This window comes from Cariama cristata, unplaced genomic scaffold (assembly GCF_000690535.1).
Source record: "Cariama cristata isolate BGI_N322 unplaced genomic scaffold, ASM69053v1 scaffold14533, whole genome shotgun sequence".
Lineage (NCBI taxonomy): Eukaryota > Metazoa > Chordata > Aves > Cariamiformes > Cariamidae > Cariama > Cariama cristata.
The window spans coordinates 14,696-31,630 of NW_009610254.1; the positions used below are offsets into that span (position 1 = coordinate 14,696).

General features: G+C 47.9%; 1 protein-coding gene across 1 annotated transcript in view; it reads left to right on the plus strand.

Moving 5' to 3' along the window:
* Window positions 1–11,201: 11,201 nt before the first annotated feature.
* LOC104159818 (G-protein-signaling modulator 1-like) overlaps window positions 11,202–16,935 on the plus strand; it is a gene marked incomplete at its 3' end in the record, with an annotated part of 50,030 nt that continues 44,296 nt past the window's right edge. Inside the window, exons 1-6 of the mRNA XM_009697824.1 lie at window positions 11,202–11,422; window positions 11,962–12,097; window positions 12,396–12,538; window positions 14,106–14,229; window positions 15,428–15,543; window positions 15,823–15,978. Of these exons, the coding sequence (XP_009696126.1) occupies window positions 11,202–11,422; window positions 11,962–12,097; window positions 12,396–12,538; window positions 14,106–14,229; window positions 15,428–15,543; window positions 15,823–15,978 (896 nt within the window). The remainder of the gene's footprint in view (window positions 11,423–11,961; window positions 12,098–12,395; window positions 12,539–14,105; window positions 14,230–15,427; window positions 15,544–15,822; window positions 15,979–16,935) is intronic.

Here is a 16,935-nt window from a genome sequence, read left to right on the forward strand (position 1 = left end):
CCCATGGAGCTGGCTGCTGATCCCCCGCTGTGTGTCTGTGGGAGGCACAAGTGGGGCAGCTGCAGAGAAGAGGTCCCCGAGTCTGGACATCTCGCGTCTCATTTACAGCGCTTCTGAATGCGGAAAGATAATCCCCCAAACCAGAATCCAGCCATTTTCAGTAACAAGTTTGGCATGAGCGAACTCCTGTGTTTTGGTGGGTAATAAAAGTTGAATAGCATAAATAAAATGGGTAATAAAAAAATCAGCTATTTTCATTGTATAGCTGTGGATAAGCCGAGTATTTGTTTTTCTAAGGTATATTGTAATTGCATCCCAATGTATTTTGTAGCAGGAGCAGTATGCTGATTTAAATCACAGCATATATTTTAGTGAGAGGATGTGTTGAGCTAATTGCCAAAGTAATGTTATAATGAAAAGCCATTCAGACTGCATGTCCTCTCTTGCCCTCTGGTTTCTGGAAGTGACTGAAGGAAATAGCACTTCGCTTCTGGTGAAATCATCCCAAGAGTGTTGTTTTGTTGCAGCGCAATGGATTAATTTCACTGAAGGCACTAGCACTGTACAGGAAAGCAAAATGCTCTTGGAAAACTTGGGAAGTTTCTCTCATTGTGCTGAAATTTTTTTGCATTAATTTCAAGTATCCTCAGTGACAAAACCTGAATGCCTAAAAATTCACCCTGATGCAGGGGCTAGCTTGCTGCTCTGCATGGCAGGTTTCAGATGCTGTTACCTTTGACTGTGACCCGCAGGTATGGGGTGAGACAAACTACTGACAGCACAGATTGAGCATCCTCCTTTTTGCCTCCTGGGAAGGAGAGAGCATCTTCAGACAGGAGCATTGTTAGTCCACTAGCATTTGGCAAGCTAGTGCTGCTGGCCTCTGCACTTGTTTTCCTTTAGCTCAAACGGCAGCTGGTGGTGGTTGAGTCTATACCCTGCTGATGAGCCATGAGAAGAGATTATGATCCAGGCTCTTCAGAAGGTTTCATTCTCGCTCTTCTTGAAAGTGAGTTCTCCTGTACGGTCCCTCCTCTGAGGCACCTTGATCAGTTCATATGTTTGGTGGATTATTTTTTTTTTTAGTTCAGGAGTCTGAACATGTTTTTATTAATTAATTTTCAAATTGCTATCTCTTTAATCATCATTTCCTTAGAACCTGGAAAGTATTTGCATCTTGTAATTTAAGTGCTTTGAAACTGGGCATCAAGTGAAACTGTTAACCTGGATGAGATGAAGTTCACATTTGCACCATAATCCCATCTGAGCTTTCTCAAATGCTGCAAGTTAATTACATCCCATCATGATCCTTTGCTATTTGAGTAATTTTGGAGCACAAAAGCTTAAATTTGTGCTCATGGCTTTTTAGAGGTTTCACTCCTCAGATGACACAGAAAAATGTCTTTTTGTTCTCTGTTCTTGCTCGGGGTTAAGCTGTATTTGTGGGAAAGATTTGGTACATGGATTCAAGATAATTATTACCAGTGTATAATTTATTGAGAGCCCAATCCTTCCAAGTATAGAGCAGGTTTCTAGAGGTCATGAGTATCTTAAGCTCCTGGAGTCAGGGGCATCTCTTTGGACAGGGTATATCTTCAGTGGTTGTTTGGCATCAAGTTGAGCTGGTGGTATGAGCTGTGCGAGCATTCTTGCCTGGGTGGAACATGCTGCACCTCATCCCCAACAGATCAGCTCTAGTTTGAGTGGTTCACTCGGCGCTTGCAAGGGAGGATGTGGCCGAGGTGCTGGGAGCCAGGGCTCCTGGGTTCCTTTCCATTCTCTACAGCTGACTTGCTGGGGAAGTTATGCCTTGCTGTATCTTAGCTTCCTTTTTGCAAAATGGGGTAATAGCTACCCTTGTACCTTCGCAAAATATTTTGCGGTCCTTAGGTTGAAAAGTTTCTACTCATACCAGTTCAGCATCATAAGTTGCTTCACAAAATGCTACTAAAACAGCAAATAACACCCATCTGCCTTCAGTTCTCACTGTCCCCATGGATTGAAGTCACAGAGGTAGTCGTTCTGCATGGCCTTTGGTCAAATGGAGAGTTGTGTGCAGCCGCAGGGGAGCTGTGTAAGCAGGGAGTGCTGGATGACTTTTGCTTTCAAGCAAGCAATGGGGAGTTTGAATTTGAATTTCTGACAATGACGCAGCTTGTTGGAGCCATTATGAATTGAAATGGGGTCTTATTCAGCTCTGCTAATAAGAGGGTGAATGCAACTAAATACAGCTGTCTTCCTCACTGTCATTTGGTATTTATTAGAAAATATGCAGTGGAATTGAATCCCTTGTAAGTACTCTGCAGCTAATGGTAGATAGCAATTAACTGAAATGACTACTGTTGAGCACTGATGCTACCCATCAGTGAGTGGAAGAGGAAATCTGGAGCCAGCGTGCAGACCCAGCGGCTTCCAGAACTCCCTGTAGTTTTCCCCTCTGGATTCTCTGTTTCATGCCCTTACCAAAAGACCGCTTCATCTTGGTACTCCCTGGAGCTCTAGCTTGAACAAACACTTCTCAAGCAGCAGAGTGTGTGTGTATTGTTTTATTATTTTCAGTTCAAGGGCCACTGAAAGGACTCACTGCAATACTACTACCAGTGAAAATGGAGTGGAAACCTTCTCCCCTCCAGATGTGCTGGTGGCACAGAGCTGCCTCTGCAGCAGCTCGTGTGCTTCAGGAGATGTGAAGGAAACTGGCCCAGACGCTTGGAACTAATTCAGGAGGTGGAAGGGACTGGGTGCCGCATTCATTGTTTCATCTTTGGCCTTTCCTCTCCAAACAAAACACAAGGTTTTGTCTTCTTCCCTCACTAATAAGGTGACATGTAGATCAAGTGCCCCAGAGGTTCTGCCCTCCATTGACTGGAGGGAAACCGGCTTCCGTGTGCTGGTTTCAAACTGCCTTTGGCAGTTTGAGTCAGGCTAATTTCATGTATATCTTGATTTGTTTGTCACCCTTCAGTGCCAGCCTGTGTTTGATATGGTGTCTTGTGGGGAAACTGCTTGTCAGGAGGGGATTAGTGCTTGGGTTGTGACGTGGGTGGGAAGCGAGGGGCCACGCTGCAAGGAGAGCTGTTGGCAGGATGGAGAGGTATTGCTGGCCCTGTTGCACAAGAACTGGTCTTGGGAATGAGCTAATTGAGTATTTTCATTAGTGCGCTCTCTGCAAAACACAGCAGGCTCCTAATGGGTGTGTTGGTGATACGGAGGTATGAGCAGTGCAGTGGAGGATGAGTATTGAATAGGAGGAATTGAATGATTGATAGGTCTGGTGTCATGGCAATGTGATGATACTTAATGGTATGAAGTTGCAAGCACGTGTACTTCGGGGCTAGTAATAACATTTTCTTCTCAGAGATGGGAGCTCATTGTTTGGGAGCAAGTGAGAGAGAGAGGCAGGTGTGTATGTGCTGGTGATAGGATGACCTGAGCCCCTGACCTGTTGTGAGGGAAGCGTTGTCTGATGAGGAGTGAGAACGCTGCCTGGGGCAGAGTAGCCAGAGAGACACTACCCAAAACACATTGTGAGAGTGCCCCAGGAGGGAAGAGCAGTCTAGACCAGCTTGCAGCACTGGCCCAAGGCTAAACAGGTACAAATTCACCGTGAATAAATTTGGGCTGTGCATCAGGAGGATCTGGGATAGCTTTCCTCATGTAGGGAAGCCCATGAAAATAGTCAGACCTTTCATCAAGCGCAGCATGGGCTTTGGCGCGGGAGAAGCATGAGCTGGTTTGTGTGGGATGTGAGCTCCCTCCGTCGTGTCCCTGTGCCACGAAGGGGAACCGTCCCCGGGGAGTTTGAGCAGCTCCTACCTCGCTACATTATCTGGTGGTTCAGAGTCATCGGCTGCTTTTCATGTACAGGAGCTGTGCGAAGGCTGGGAAAGGAAATTACTAAAGGGGAATAATTCCCAGCTTGATTACTTTCTTTAAGGATGTGCTGCCAGTTAATTATTTAAATGCATATTTAGTTAGTTAAGCCAGGGAATATACATTTACACTGAGCACCTGAGAAACTTGATCTTTTTTTGATTGGGGAAAAAAATGTTTAATTGCTCCTGTCATCAGTGCTCTGAAATTACATTTATTTTTGTATGAAATTCAATCAGATTGCAAGTAAGATGCCAAAATCTGTTGCTTCATTAATCATAGAATCATTTAGGTTGGAAAGGACCTTTAAGATCATTGAGTCCAACTGTAAACCCAGGTGGGGGGCCAAGCCCACCACTAAACCATGTCCCTAAGCCCCACATCTACATGACTTTTAAATACCTCCAGGGATGGGGACTCCGCCGCTCCCCTGAGCAGCCTGTGCCAGTGCAGAAACTTCACTGAGATTTGAACTCACGACCCCTGGTTTACCAAACCAGTGCATACCAATAGATATACTAAGGGGTTTTTTTTTACTACTGTTGGAATTTTTGGTGGTTTTTTTCCTGCCTTACCTTCTGATGAAAAGTTTGGGTTTTATTTCTGACTTTAGAACTACAGCAGCTCTGATTGGGAATTAGTTTTGCAATTGCTCCCACTAATATGAATCAAGTACCTATAAATATTTAATTTTTTTTGAAGGCAGTTTCACCTTGCAGGCAGGAAGAGGTTCTATTGCCCTGTGAGATTTTTCAGTATTTAGGGGAGCAGACAACCGTCTCCTAGCTCTCTTATGACATGATTATTTTCTGCGTAGCTTGATGGATTTGTTGTCAGCAGGGTAAGTGCTGTGAGCAAGACAGTCCAAACAAGGCAGCCCTGAAGGTGTGAAAGGGAGGGCTGCAGTAAGAGAAGTTTAATTGCTGGACGCTGTATGGTCTCCTCTCTGCCTGCCTGCCTGGAACGGACGCCGGGCTGAGGTGCAGACCTGAGAGGCGGGATGTCCCTGTGCCCTACTCTGGCTTCTGGGGCTGGATCTCCTGGGTCACAGGAGCTGCCGCAGCCCTTGGCTTTGGGTCAGTGCGTAGCCCATGATCCTGCAGAATAGCTCTTGGCTAAAGGCAGTCTGTACTGTTGTTTTCTAGCCTAGCAAGGGGAGGACAAGTGTGATGTTGTCCATGCAGTGTTATTTTCTTGGAATATTTGGCAAGGGAGACACAAGATTTAGGAGGGAGTGGAGTGTTGGGAGGTCTGACTGTAGCTCCAAGCTTCCGAACACACGTTATGAGTAGTGTTGCCCCTCTGGGGACCTGTATCATCACACAAGTCCTAATTATAGAGCTGTTTTGAGAGCAGTCATAGCGATCATTGTTAATGGCACTGATAACACCTTGTGCTATTTGCTTTGTTTCTTAGTTGGCAGTGTTCTCGGCATCCCCAGCACTCCTGGGACCCTCGCTGCCTTCTCTGTACTGCTGTGTTGCTTGAAAACATTTGATGCGTAAGACTCCTTGCATTTTGCTTGTGCATCTTTTGTAAAGGAACATTTTTGCTCTGTAATTCTTTCAGCTAGCTTGCAAGGCAGCCAAAAGGCAATCTGTGATACATATCATCATTAGCTGCCATCTGACAGTGATGAATGACCCTGGGAAATCTTGTTGTAAAAGGCAGTATCTGCTTTTCCTGTTCTTCTCTGCTCTTTCTGCCTTCAGATCAGTTATCCTCTAAAGAAGTTAAAGAGGAGGGAGGGTGGCCCTGCCCTGTGTTGGATTGGGATGAGAATTCCTCATCCGTGTCACTGCATGGTGGAAGGTCACCGTTTTCTGCTGCACGTGAGTGTCAGAAGCAACATCCATTCCTGGGTTTGAAATTCGCAGCTGTCGCATTGATGGGGGCCGAGTGATCTGCCAGCATTATGCCAGTCACGCTTTCCTCTGGCAGAGTGCTGTGCAGATTGCCCAACTCATTTGTAGCCAAACATTGGGTTTATATTTGGCTTCTTACTGCTTTTAAAAAATTTGTTCTTTTTGTTGTTGCTTCTTACACACACATATTGTCCTTTTTGAAGTACCTTTTGCAAAAGGATCTCAAAGTGCTGTGGGAGTCACCTTCACTGCTGTTCCACAGATGTGTCTGTAACTCAAGGTGTGGAGGAGCTGCAGGACTTGCTCAGTGCTCCAGTTGAGAACAGATGCTGGGACTCATTGCTGTACACAGCAGCACTGGTCTGATTTCTAGATTACATCTGGCATCTTCAAAACTTTGTTCTTATCTGGCCAGATTTGACATAATCTGTCATCTCCATATATTCGGAAGAAAACATTTTGCTATATGTGGTGTAGTCTTGTTTTGGACTGGGACATGATCTGGGAAGGTTGTCAGACCTTCCTGGCTGCATGTGGTGGGCCTGGAGTCTGGGATGCGACTTCTGTGAATACTTGGCAATCCTGCCTATCTGCAGGAACACGCAAATCTATATGAGTGTGTTGCACTGATTTAGGGCAAGGCTTATGAACAGGGGCCGCTTCAAGTGAGCTTTCCCCCTTCCCCATGTCTTTGTTCAAACCCCCGGTCAGGGATGTACTGTGCCGTAGCTAGAAGGTTAAGCGTGATGGAATTGCATTAACAGGTTCCAGCGTCTTAGCTGTGGAAAGCAGCTCATGTTCTGCAGCATCTCCTGAACCACACCATATGGCCAAGCCCAGCACCTTCAGCTTGTCAGCAGTAATTTGCTGGCTCAGGAGGGCCTGAATCTTCTTTTCTGGTATTAAGACAGGAATAGTAGGGGCTTGCTCAGGGTGATACAGGCCCAGGCGTGTTGCCTGTTTGTCAGCAGAGGAGCAACTTAATACCTGGGGGGTAGAAGGCTGTGCCTTCTCAGATGGGGATGGTTTGGAGCCCATTTCAATAGGCAGGGATGTGCTCTGTGGGATCTGCCAGCTGCCTTCTGCTTTTCCCCAGTCTGAGAACTGCTCAGATAATTTCTGGAACTTACAAACCTTTCTGGGTGGCAGATGAATGAAGCATCTTTGGACCCTGTCAAACTAATGAGTGCTGCTGCCTAAAGGTGACCCTCTTTTGGAGGAGCGCTGAGTTCCTCACCTGACAAGGAGAGGTTCATAGCAGCAGAAGTCCTTCTGCTCTTGGAGCAAAGAGGCACCAACAGGAATAGCTGATGCAACCACAGAGGCAAAGTGCTTTGGGAAGGGACCAATTCAGAAAGGAGGGAACTTGCTTGCCTTTGACCATCTCACAGACTCTTCTAGGGCCCTTTTTCTTTGGGCAGTGATGCAAATATGTGAGTAACCCAAGACACACTCTTGTTCCTGGATTTCAGCTGTGAACTTGCCTATCTGCTACCTGAAACCAACAGCGGATGAAGGATATGATATTTCCAGAGGAAAGAAGACATTACTTTCTCTAGGTCTCTGGAAACAAAAGCAATGCTCCTTTCCCCTTCCCTTTCAAGGGCAGCAAATGGAGAGAAAAAGAAGTGTCCCAGATAAACATAGTTCAAGATTCCAGTAACTTAATGGTAATGTTGCCCATGCAGTTGGAGTAAAAACTGGAGACCAGTTGAAAACTGGAGAGCAGTGCATGAAGATGCCATCAGCACCTTCAAAAACCCAGATCCTGCCTGTGAACTAGAGAGACCTCTGCAAAATTGTTCCACGTGGACCTCAGCCCTGCTGCTGCCTTCTGCCAGTGGGCTTGGAGCTCTGGGTTTATGTTCAGAAAATGCACAACCTGCAGAAGAAGAGGCAGGGGAGGGCTCAGGCAGTGCTGTGGGAGGAACTGGGGCTATAACTTGAGTCTGCCGTGACTGTTTTCCCTTTCCTTTCCCAGCCTGTCAAGGTGGTTCAGGTTGGCCCACTTGAACAGCAGATTCCCATCTTCTGCCTAAATCACCCTTCTGTGTTTTTCTTATGGACAGTTGAGCTATGGCCTTTGGAAAGTGTTGAACATGGAGTGTTTTAGTGTGCTTGAGTTTTTTCATTGACCTTGAGCTGGTTCCCCTGCCCTTGGCATTGTGTTTCTGAGTGCGTTTAAGCCTGCAGTGACTGAACTGCATGCAAAGTTGCTTCCGAAAACTAGCTCTGGCTGTGGGGCCCTGAGGATGTGGGAGGGGCAGGTGGGTTTTAGAAGTGGGTTGTGTTTCTATTAATAATTGCTCTCCTTGACTCTTGTCCCTTTACATAGCAGCAAAGGCTGGGCAGACTGCGGTGCGGAGAAAAGCCTCCTCTCCCTTCCCCTTGTTTGCTTAGGTCCCGAACAGAGCAGTGATGTTAATTAGGTAAGTCAGATACTCTGCAAAACAGCCTGTTCAAGGACAAACAGATTTTAATTAAAGGCTGTGTGCGCTGAAAGGTCATGTCACTGCCTTGCGCCCGAATAGTTACTATGGGAACACCAGGAAAGCACCGAGAGAATGTGAGCGTGTGCAAGTGTGTGTGTGAGTGTATCAGAATGCAGGCCCTGAGGCACAAATTTCACTTCTGGTTGTGTTTCCACTGGTGAATACGGCCTGAGCAAGATGCCACCCTTGGAGTGTGTAGTTGGGTTTTGTTGCTGTAGGGTTTTCTGTGTTGCGGTGATGGGAACCCTCGCTTCAGGCCATTCAGGTCACACAACAAGTTTGATCCGAGCTAGACTGCAATGCCACGAATTAGGGAAATTGGTCTCCAGCTCAGTTTTTAGACTGTTTACAGTTGGTGAATTCAGTCTCTTAAAGAGAACCTGGATATTGGGAAGGGTTTTGCTTGTGTTGAAATTTGAACTGAAATTACTCTGAAATTTGCTTCTGTCTCTGCTGTCTTCTAATGAGGATCCAACATTAATTCCTGTGATAGTGGCTCATTCCTGCATTTCAAGTCCTCTCAAAATTCATCTCTGCTAAGCTGCCTGAATTTAATCTTGGTGATTTGAGTATAAGGTGTTCCTGGTCTTTCTCCAGTCCAAAGCCACATTTCAGCCATTTGGGATGTATCAGAGGTGGTTTGTCACTACCCGATGATCATGCTAGATAACCACTCTAGTGAGCTACAAACCATGAATGTGCCTTGGGACTGATGGAGGTTTGGTATCAACCCCAAATGGGTCCCTCTAATACTACAACATGCTGTAGCAGAAGCTCATTCTTAAGAATTTTCGTGTGGTCTAGCAAGAGGATCAGCAGAGAGAAGTTAAACATTTTTAGTATTAACAGTCTTAATATTTTTATTTCCCCTATCAAACAGAAGTTGAGGCAGGGACTGATGCTGCACTGGTGCCACAAGCAGCCTTCTTGCGCAAGTACAATAGCCACTCAAATGTGGGCTTTGCAGTGAGCTTGAAGTCAAATGTTTGTGTGGGAGTTTGAGGTGGGAGCTCAAGTGAGCTGCTTCATAATCCCATTCGCCCTCTTGGGTTTTGGGGACAGATGAACAATGAGACAGGAGAGGTCACCAGTGTGTTTGCAAGGAGAGTCTGAAACCAGCTCTTTCACTGTTTTTTTTGTTTGGACGGTCCTTGTGGGCTGTCCTGCTTTGGAGGATACTGTTGGGCTGGCAAGCGTTGGGAGTCATACGGAGCCAACTCAGCAGGGAGATTGCCAGGCAAATAGGGTTGGATTTTAGACAGTTTATGCATTGCTTATAGAGGAACTGGCTTTGTTTCCTGGCAGCTGAGAAAATGCCATTCTGCCTGTTTGTAGGAAAAATGGCTCAGAGTTGGTATTTTGTAGGTGCCCCTTCGTGGCAGGGAGAGGCAAGTGCTGGGTGCAGGCTTGGGCAGAAGATGCTGGAGCAGGAGGAACCCTGCCCTGCAGTCGGCATGCACGGGAGGGGTGTGGGTGCACAGTGGCGGGTGGTGTCCTTAGGGAGAGCAGCCAGAGCCATGCGGAGTGCCCGGCTTGGCCAGCAGCACCACCTCAGCCTTGGTCTGCAGAGACCCCGGCTGCAGGGGCTGGGCCTTGGCTCTGCACAAGGGCGGCTTTGGGGGAAGCATCTTCGAGGGCTCAAAAACTGCTACAGGAGACGCTGCTGCTATTGCCGTGACGATAAGCAAGGTGTTCTCTTGGTCTGGGTACCACAGTCAAACTCCCGCAAGTGCTCTTTGCCTGAGAACAAGATAGAAACCGCCTTTGGACATTTATTATCTTTTGTCTAACCCTTGCTTTTCTGACTGTGGACAAGTGAGCTATGTTTTTTCTGAGCAGATATCCACCTTTGACCTAGACAGTTTTGACTTTTCATTTCTGCTCAATGTATTTTTAAAAAGCCAAAAGGAGCAAAGAGAAGCATCTGAATAGAGGAGCAGGAACATGCTGTGTCCATCCACCTCGTGAAGGGGTCAACTTTGCAGCAGGCAAGACATTTCCAAACGTAAGCTTTCAAATGCATGCTCTGTCCCTTCTGAGAACTTTGGATTCGCATGGTCTAACAGGGACAGCTGTAGCTTAGAGAGGACTTGGTGGAGCACTCAAAGGAGCAGGTTTTCTTTCTCTTGAAGCAGTATCGCTGGTCTTGCTCCTCTCTGCTGGCTCGCAAAATACTCGCTCGCACTGACAGCATGGCATGTGCCGTTGCCAAAGGTGTGGAGAAATACAAGGGAGGAAAGCTAGCCTGGAGGCTAATGTGCAGAGTGCCTGTGGAAAAAGTGACAGCAGGAGAGTTAATGAAAAGCAGACACTGAGCACTGGAAGCTGCTCAGCCAAGAAATTCTGCACGGTCCAGGGTTTTCTCTGGTATCCAATAAAAATAGATTCCAATTTGGCTACCCTCTCTGTTACCCCGGGGAAAGTGGTGCAGGCATGAATAGCCTGGGTATGTGGCTTCTGTGCTGTGCACCACCTGGAAGAAAAACAGATGCTGTGTTACTCTTGTGATATGAGTGTGCATCCTGAGAGCCAGGAGCCCCAAGTTTCTTGTCCAGATTCTTACTGGAAACACAGGGGCTGCCTTTGGCCACTTGCAGATGCGATCTGTAAATCTGGATGCTCCTGTGTCTCATGCCTAGGAGGCTGTTTTCTCAGAGGGGCTGAGTGCCCGCCATGTCCACTGAAATCTGGTGTCCACACCACTGAGGTGTGCTAGCTGTGTGTCCCTGAGTTATTATCGCCCAAACAGTGTTTTACCTGGGGCTCGTACCTTGGTTGCTGGGGCTGAATGCAGAGAGGCAACTGCTGTGACTGGAGGGTGCTTCCTCCAGCGTTTGGGGTTTTTTTGTAGTTGTGTTTTTTTCTGGTGCAGTGAGTAATTAAAGGTGTACAATGAAGTAAACTTTAACTATTGCATAGCAGTGTGGGTGCACTTAACTCCTCTAGAAATGACAGTCTTGCTTTTGGCAGAATGGAGGCATCCTGCCTGGAACTGGCCCTGGAAGGAGAGCGCTTGTGCAAGGCTGGGGACTTCAAAGCTGGGGCAGCCTTCTTTGAAGCAGCAGTGCAGGTGGGGACAGAGGACCTGAAGACTCTCAGTGCCATCTACAGTCAGCTGGGAAATGCCTATTTCTACCTAAAGGAGTACTCCAAGGCCCTGGAGTACCATAAACACGACCTTACCCTGGCCAGGTAAGCATGTCAGCAGTGCTTCATCCTAATCGGACCCAACCTGTCAGGGCTTGAGCAAAGGCAAGTTCTGTGGGGCCTGAACCTAGCAGCCTGATGAGGGAATCTGCCCCAGAAATAAGCATCCAAAACTAGCCCTGAGGCATGGGGTGACTGTCCTGTGTAGAACTGAGGAGGCAACAAGAATGGGCCAGCCGCCTTCAGAGCAGCAAGGTGGAGAAAGGGATAAGGATGTGAGGAGGGCGCTTGGAGCAAGTGCAGGGCAGCGTCCAGTTCTTCTGTCCCCAGGTACTTATTGTAAGTACACCTGAAGTCATCAGAGCAGTTCACCTGAGAGAGCAAAACAGGGAACTAGGATCTGTCTTCAAAATTGAGAGCGCCTGTATGAGGCACTCCAGCCAGGCATGTGTGCTGGGAACTGCTGGATGTGGTGTACATACCATGCAGCACTTGCTGCAGCTTGAATTCTGCCTCCAACTGTTGGTGAATGAAAGTCTGTGAGCTCTTTAACACCTCTCTCCCTTTCTCTGATCATCGTGTAGAACCATTGGGGACCGTATTGGAGAAGCCAAGGCAAGTGGCAACCTCGGGAATACACTGAAAATACTTGGGCAGTTTGATGAAGCTGTTGTTTGTTGCCAGAGACACTTGGACATTTCTCAGGAGCAGGGAGACAAGGTAATTGGTTCATGGCATCCAACAGGAAATATTTCCTAGCTTTAAAAATAATCTGTCTGCAAGTCAGTAAATGTGATATGGTGAAGGTGGGCTTTGGAATGAGGTGGAGTGTAAAGCTCTCCCTTCTGGCTGCCATCACAGCTGTCATGCTGCTGGCAGTAACAGCTGCCATGACAGCGAATATGGGAAAGGAAAATGTGGGCCTCCTGGCTTTAACCATCTCTGCCTAGCAATGGAAAGGTCCATATTGCGATGTGGGGTGTAATACCTTGCTGCTCCCTGTTCTTCCTCCCTTTAGGTAGGTGAAGCCAGAGCACTCTATAATATAGGAAATGTTTACCATGCAAAGGGGAAGCACTTATCTTGGAACATGGCCCAAGATCCAGGCTACCTGCCTCAAGAAGTCAAGGAGACGCTACAGAAAGCTTCAGAATATTACGAGTAAGTATTCAAGCTTGGCCAACCCTTTCTTCTGCAGGGAGCAGGGCTAGTCAGGCATTCAGTGATTGCTAAAATGCACACAGGTACACCTTTGTGGAGCTTATCCTGCTCAGGTCATAATTGGCATTTGTCGTGTGTCTGTTCTGCTGACAGCTTTCAGGATCTGCAGGTTAGCTGAGCTCTGGTAACTGCTAGGCTAGTGATAGCTGCGTGGCGTGCAAGGTGACAATTTGTACTGAGTCCCGTTGGAAGCATTTCTCGTAGTGGGGATTTGTTTCCTGGGCCACTGAGGATGTGGGAGCTCTGGAAGGTGTTTGTTACAAAGAATGAGACTGTGGACTCAGCATTGTTGAAAATCAGGCTGCTGAATAGATTTTGCATGTTACAATGAATTAGGAATATTCCCCTGAGATGCCAAGTTACGATGGCAAATTAATCTCAAGGCAGGCGAGAGAGGGACTGCAAGCTTTTTATGAAATTAGAGCTAAAATTCATTCTGGCATTGCCTTGGTGTAAAGCTCACTGTAGTTTGAAGTATGATCATGCAATTAAGCTCAATAGCCTGCTCCTCCTCCGAGCTGTAGTCAGAAGCTAAACTGCTGTAGCCCCTGCTGCGCTCTGCTGGCCTCGGTGAGAATGGATCCCTGTGTGTCTCCGTCGCTGGGGCCACGGGTGGAGACCCTCCTTCACCCAAGGGAAGAGGCTTTCCACGGGTGGAGACCCTCCTTCACCCAAGGGAAGAGGCTTTCACTTGGAGTCCCAGTTGTCCTTCTCATGGATCTGTAGTTTATCTTCCTTGTAACGTCCTTCCCTTTCCTAATTAGTTTCAAAGATCACGCTGACGTCCCACACAGGAAGGTTGTCACCAGATTTTGGGGCTGTTTTTCTCCCTGTACTTCAGAGTTTTGCTTCAATAATGCAGGTTGTTTTAAGTAGCCTTTTTAAATGGAGAGTGACAAGATCTTACATCCGTCTTCTCATATCTGAGAGTGTGATAGTGCCTATGTACACCTTGCTATCCTTTTTCCAAAGAATGGTGCATGTAGCATAGCTGGTGGATATATCTGTGGCAGCTGGGAGCTCTACACTTCCCTGTGTGTGCTGTATGTGTAAAGGGGAGAAAAAACAAGGTAGAGAAATGCTGGGAAGCTCTATGAGCAGAGCCCTGGCATGGGACTGTGGATCTTGCACCTCTCCCCAGGTTTGTCCCTGTCCTGCTGTAGGTAATCTCCTTTCCCCTATGCTCCTGGTTCTCCCCTGTACAGTGAAGTGGCCATTTCTTCTTTAAGGTGGGATCCTGTCAGACCACCGGTGTGCGAGCACTGGTTTAGTTCCTGTACGCAGCTGCGGATTGCCTGAGGTGGAGAGAGCCGCAGGGACTGCGGCTGGCACAGATCACCGGGCTTTCACCTGCCAAGGGGTGACTGTGCACAGGACAGACGGCTGGGGTGGGGAAATGCCTCCTCCAGGGTTAGCTCTCCTTTCTTTACCGTGCAACTTTCTTTGCTCTGTCTCTTGTGGAGTATTGGCCATGTCTCACCAGATGTACTGCTCTGACTTCTTTCAGGAGGAACCTGTCCCTGGTGAAGGAGCTGGGGGACAGAGCTGCGCAGGGCCGTGCTTATGGCAACCTCGGCAACACCCAGTACTTACTTGGCAACTTCAGTGAAGCTATAGCCTTTCACAAGGAGGTAGGAAACAGCTGCGCCTTCTTCCTGAGGTCAGGGGCTGAGACTGGCTGTTGGGGAACAGCCTCTCTTCTCACCGCAGCCCGGGAAGTAGAGGGAGATGTTTTTCTCCCTCCTGTGTGTAGGGTCTGGCCCTGTTGTACTAACTCAGCTGAGCAGCATCTTACTCCAATCCCCATCAGCACCTCATGAGCAGCTTTGAGGGAAGGGTGCTGTTGGCTTGGAAACCAGAAGAGAGATCTAAGGGCAAATTGCAGCTGGGCCTAGTGGGGCTTTTCTGCTCTTAATTTGTATCAGTCTAGATTTTAATAAATGCAAGCCATAAATTTAATTAATCTGCTGAAAGAGTTGTTAATCAGGAATAAATGTTGTTTGTAGAACATAATAACTTTCTGTAAAGCTTTACAGGGGGGTGAGGTGTCACAGTGCCTGCCTCAGTTCAAATGCAATTCAGCTTCTATTTCAGAGTATGTATCAGTTTCCTTGCAGTGGAAGATGCTCAGCACCTTGGGAAGTCAGCCCTGTCACAGCTCTTCTGATTTTAAAATGCTGGCGGAGGGCACCCAGCAGTGCTTTGGGAGAAGGGGCTTGAAAAGGGGCAGGAAAGCTCTGTGCAGTATTTGGGACCAGGAGCAGGTGCTGTAAAGTGGATGGTGAGAGGTGGGGAAGCACGGGGAGCAGGGGGGACACGAGAGGAGGGGCAGGACTGCGGTGCAGGCAGGGGCAGAGGTCTGAGGAGCAGCTGCAGCGCAGACAGCGAGATGGAGCGCACACACGTGTGTGTTCGTTCTGTACCACAGCACCGCACAAAGTGACAGCCTTGTTCCTGCACATCAGTCTGCTGATCAACCACATCCCTTCACAGCCTGACCTACAGCTCTCCATTCTTCTGTTTATTCAGCTGTTGAAGTATGTGTGTAACTCCTTTTGCACTTAAGCTAGAGAGATGTGCACTGGCCAGGCTGGAGTAGGAGTTAGAGGAGGATGCGACTTTACCCCCGCTTTTCCAGAGGCCTTTCCTGATGCTGAATTGCAAAAGAGGGAGAGATTTCCTCCTGCATCCAGCCCTGATAGGCATGTACACCACTACGTTGCTGGGTGGGAGCTTTGCAGACCAAGAAGTTAATCTCCCAGAAAAGTTGCTGTGTAACAGAAACCTGGCAATGACCAGCTGGTACTCACTTATCTGTGTCTGCTGCAGCGCCTTGCTATTGCTAAGGAGTTTGGGGACAAGGCAGCCGAGCGGAGAGCCTACAGCAACCTGGGCAATGCGCACATCTTCCTTGGGAGGTTTGACATCTCTGCTGAGTACTACAAGTAAGTGCCAAGGGCTAAGGCAGACTCAGGGCACGTGTTCCCTGGAAATCTTGACCTGTTGCAGTGAAGTCATAGTCTCAGGGGGATGTGACAAGGGACCTGGAGGCCAATTGCATGTGTGGTACTCAGCAGTGGCGAGCGATACGGCCACCTGATAGCCTGCAGTGTGTTACAGGCATCAACTTCAACACAGCACATGCCAAAGTGGTGACTTTCCTGTACCCTTGCAGAGGTGCCCTGCAGTGACCAGGTCTCTTCATTCCCACCTGTTCCATGCAGGAAAACGCTCCAGCTCTCCAGACAACTCAAAGACCAAGCAGTAGAAGCCCAGGCTTGCTACAGTCTTGGAAACACGTACACACTGCTTCAAGACTATGAAAGAGCAATCGAGTACCATCTGAAGCACCTGGTGATAGCACAGGAGCTGGGAGACAGGTAAAGGACTGCCACAGGAGATGGTGTCTCTCCTCTGGTGGGTTCAGAGCACTGAACCCCAGCACTCTACTGCTGGGGTTAAACAGCAGTGACGTGTGTTCTTGAAAGTCTTTAGAAATCTCTCAGAACCCAGGCCTTAGTGCAGTCATCTGTCAAAAACGTAACATGATTGACACCTTTATGTCATTCGAACACGGCGATTGTGCCCTTAATGCTCTGTCTGCGTGGGCTGAGTGAGATTTCTCATAAGAAGTACTTCAAGAAAATGCATTGTAGTCAGCGCTTTGCCATGTGGCTAGTGCTGTTCTATCCCAAAGGGGCCCCTCTAAAGCTCCCTCAAGTTCACAAAAATTGTATCTTCCTTAGGAAACAGTGTGGTTAGGGCATACTACATGCCCTTTTGTCCTATTGCTCTGAGATGATGCTGGAAACTTGTGTAGAAACAAATGATGTTACATAGAGCATATGGAGATGGCACATTTTGCTTTTTGGCCTCATTCCTCCTTCTTTAGGAGGCTTGGCCTTTTTTTTTTTTTTTTGAGGGGCTGCTTCCTTTTTCCTGGATACTCTCTCTCTGATCCTGGAGCCTTCCTGCAGCCGAAGTGAGTTTGCAGCCGCCTTGTTCAGTGTTGCTGCTGCTGGCCCTTGGGAAGCTGGGTGTGCTCCACTAGATGGAGCAGAGACATTAGAATGGGAGACGGGTGGCACTCTCCGGGCAATATCTGCTCAGAGGAGCTATGATCCCACCCAAGGGTGAATCATGCTGTGGGGGTGCAGGCCTGTGGGCTCCTGCGTTTCTGGGAACACACCCTATGAGCAGAAGGTATTGAACAGGGTGACAAGAAAAATGTTTAAATGCTGATCAACCCGCCCAAACCCCTGAAAAGGGAGTTGCAGTCATGCTGAACCTCCCCCTGCGCCCCCATGTGCTTTTTTTATCCCATCACCCCCCACATC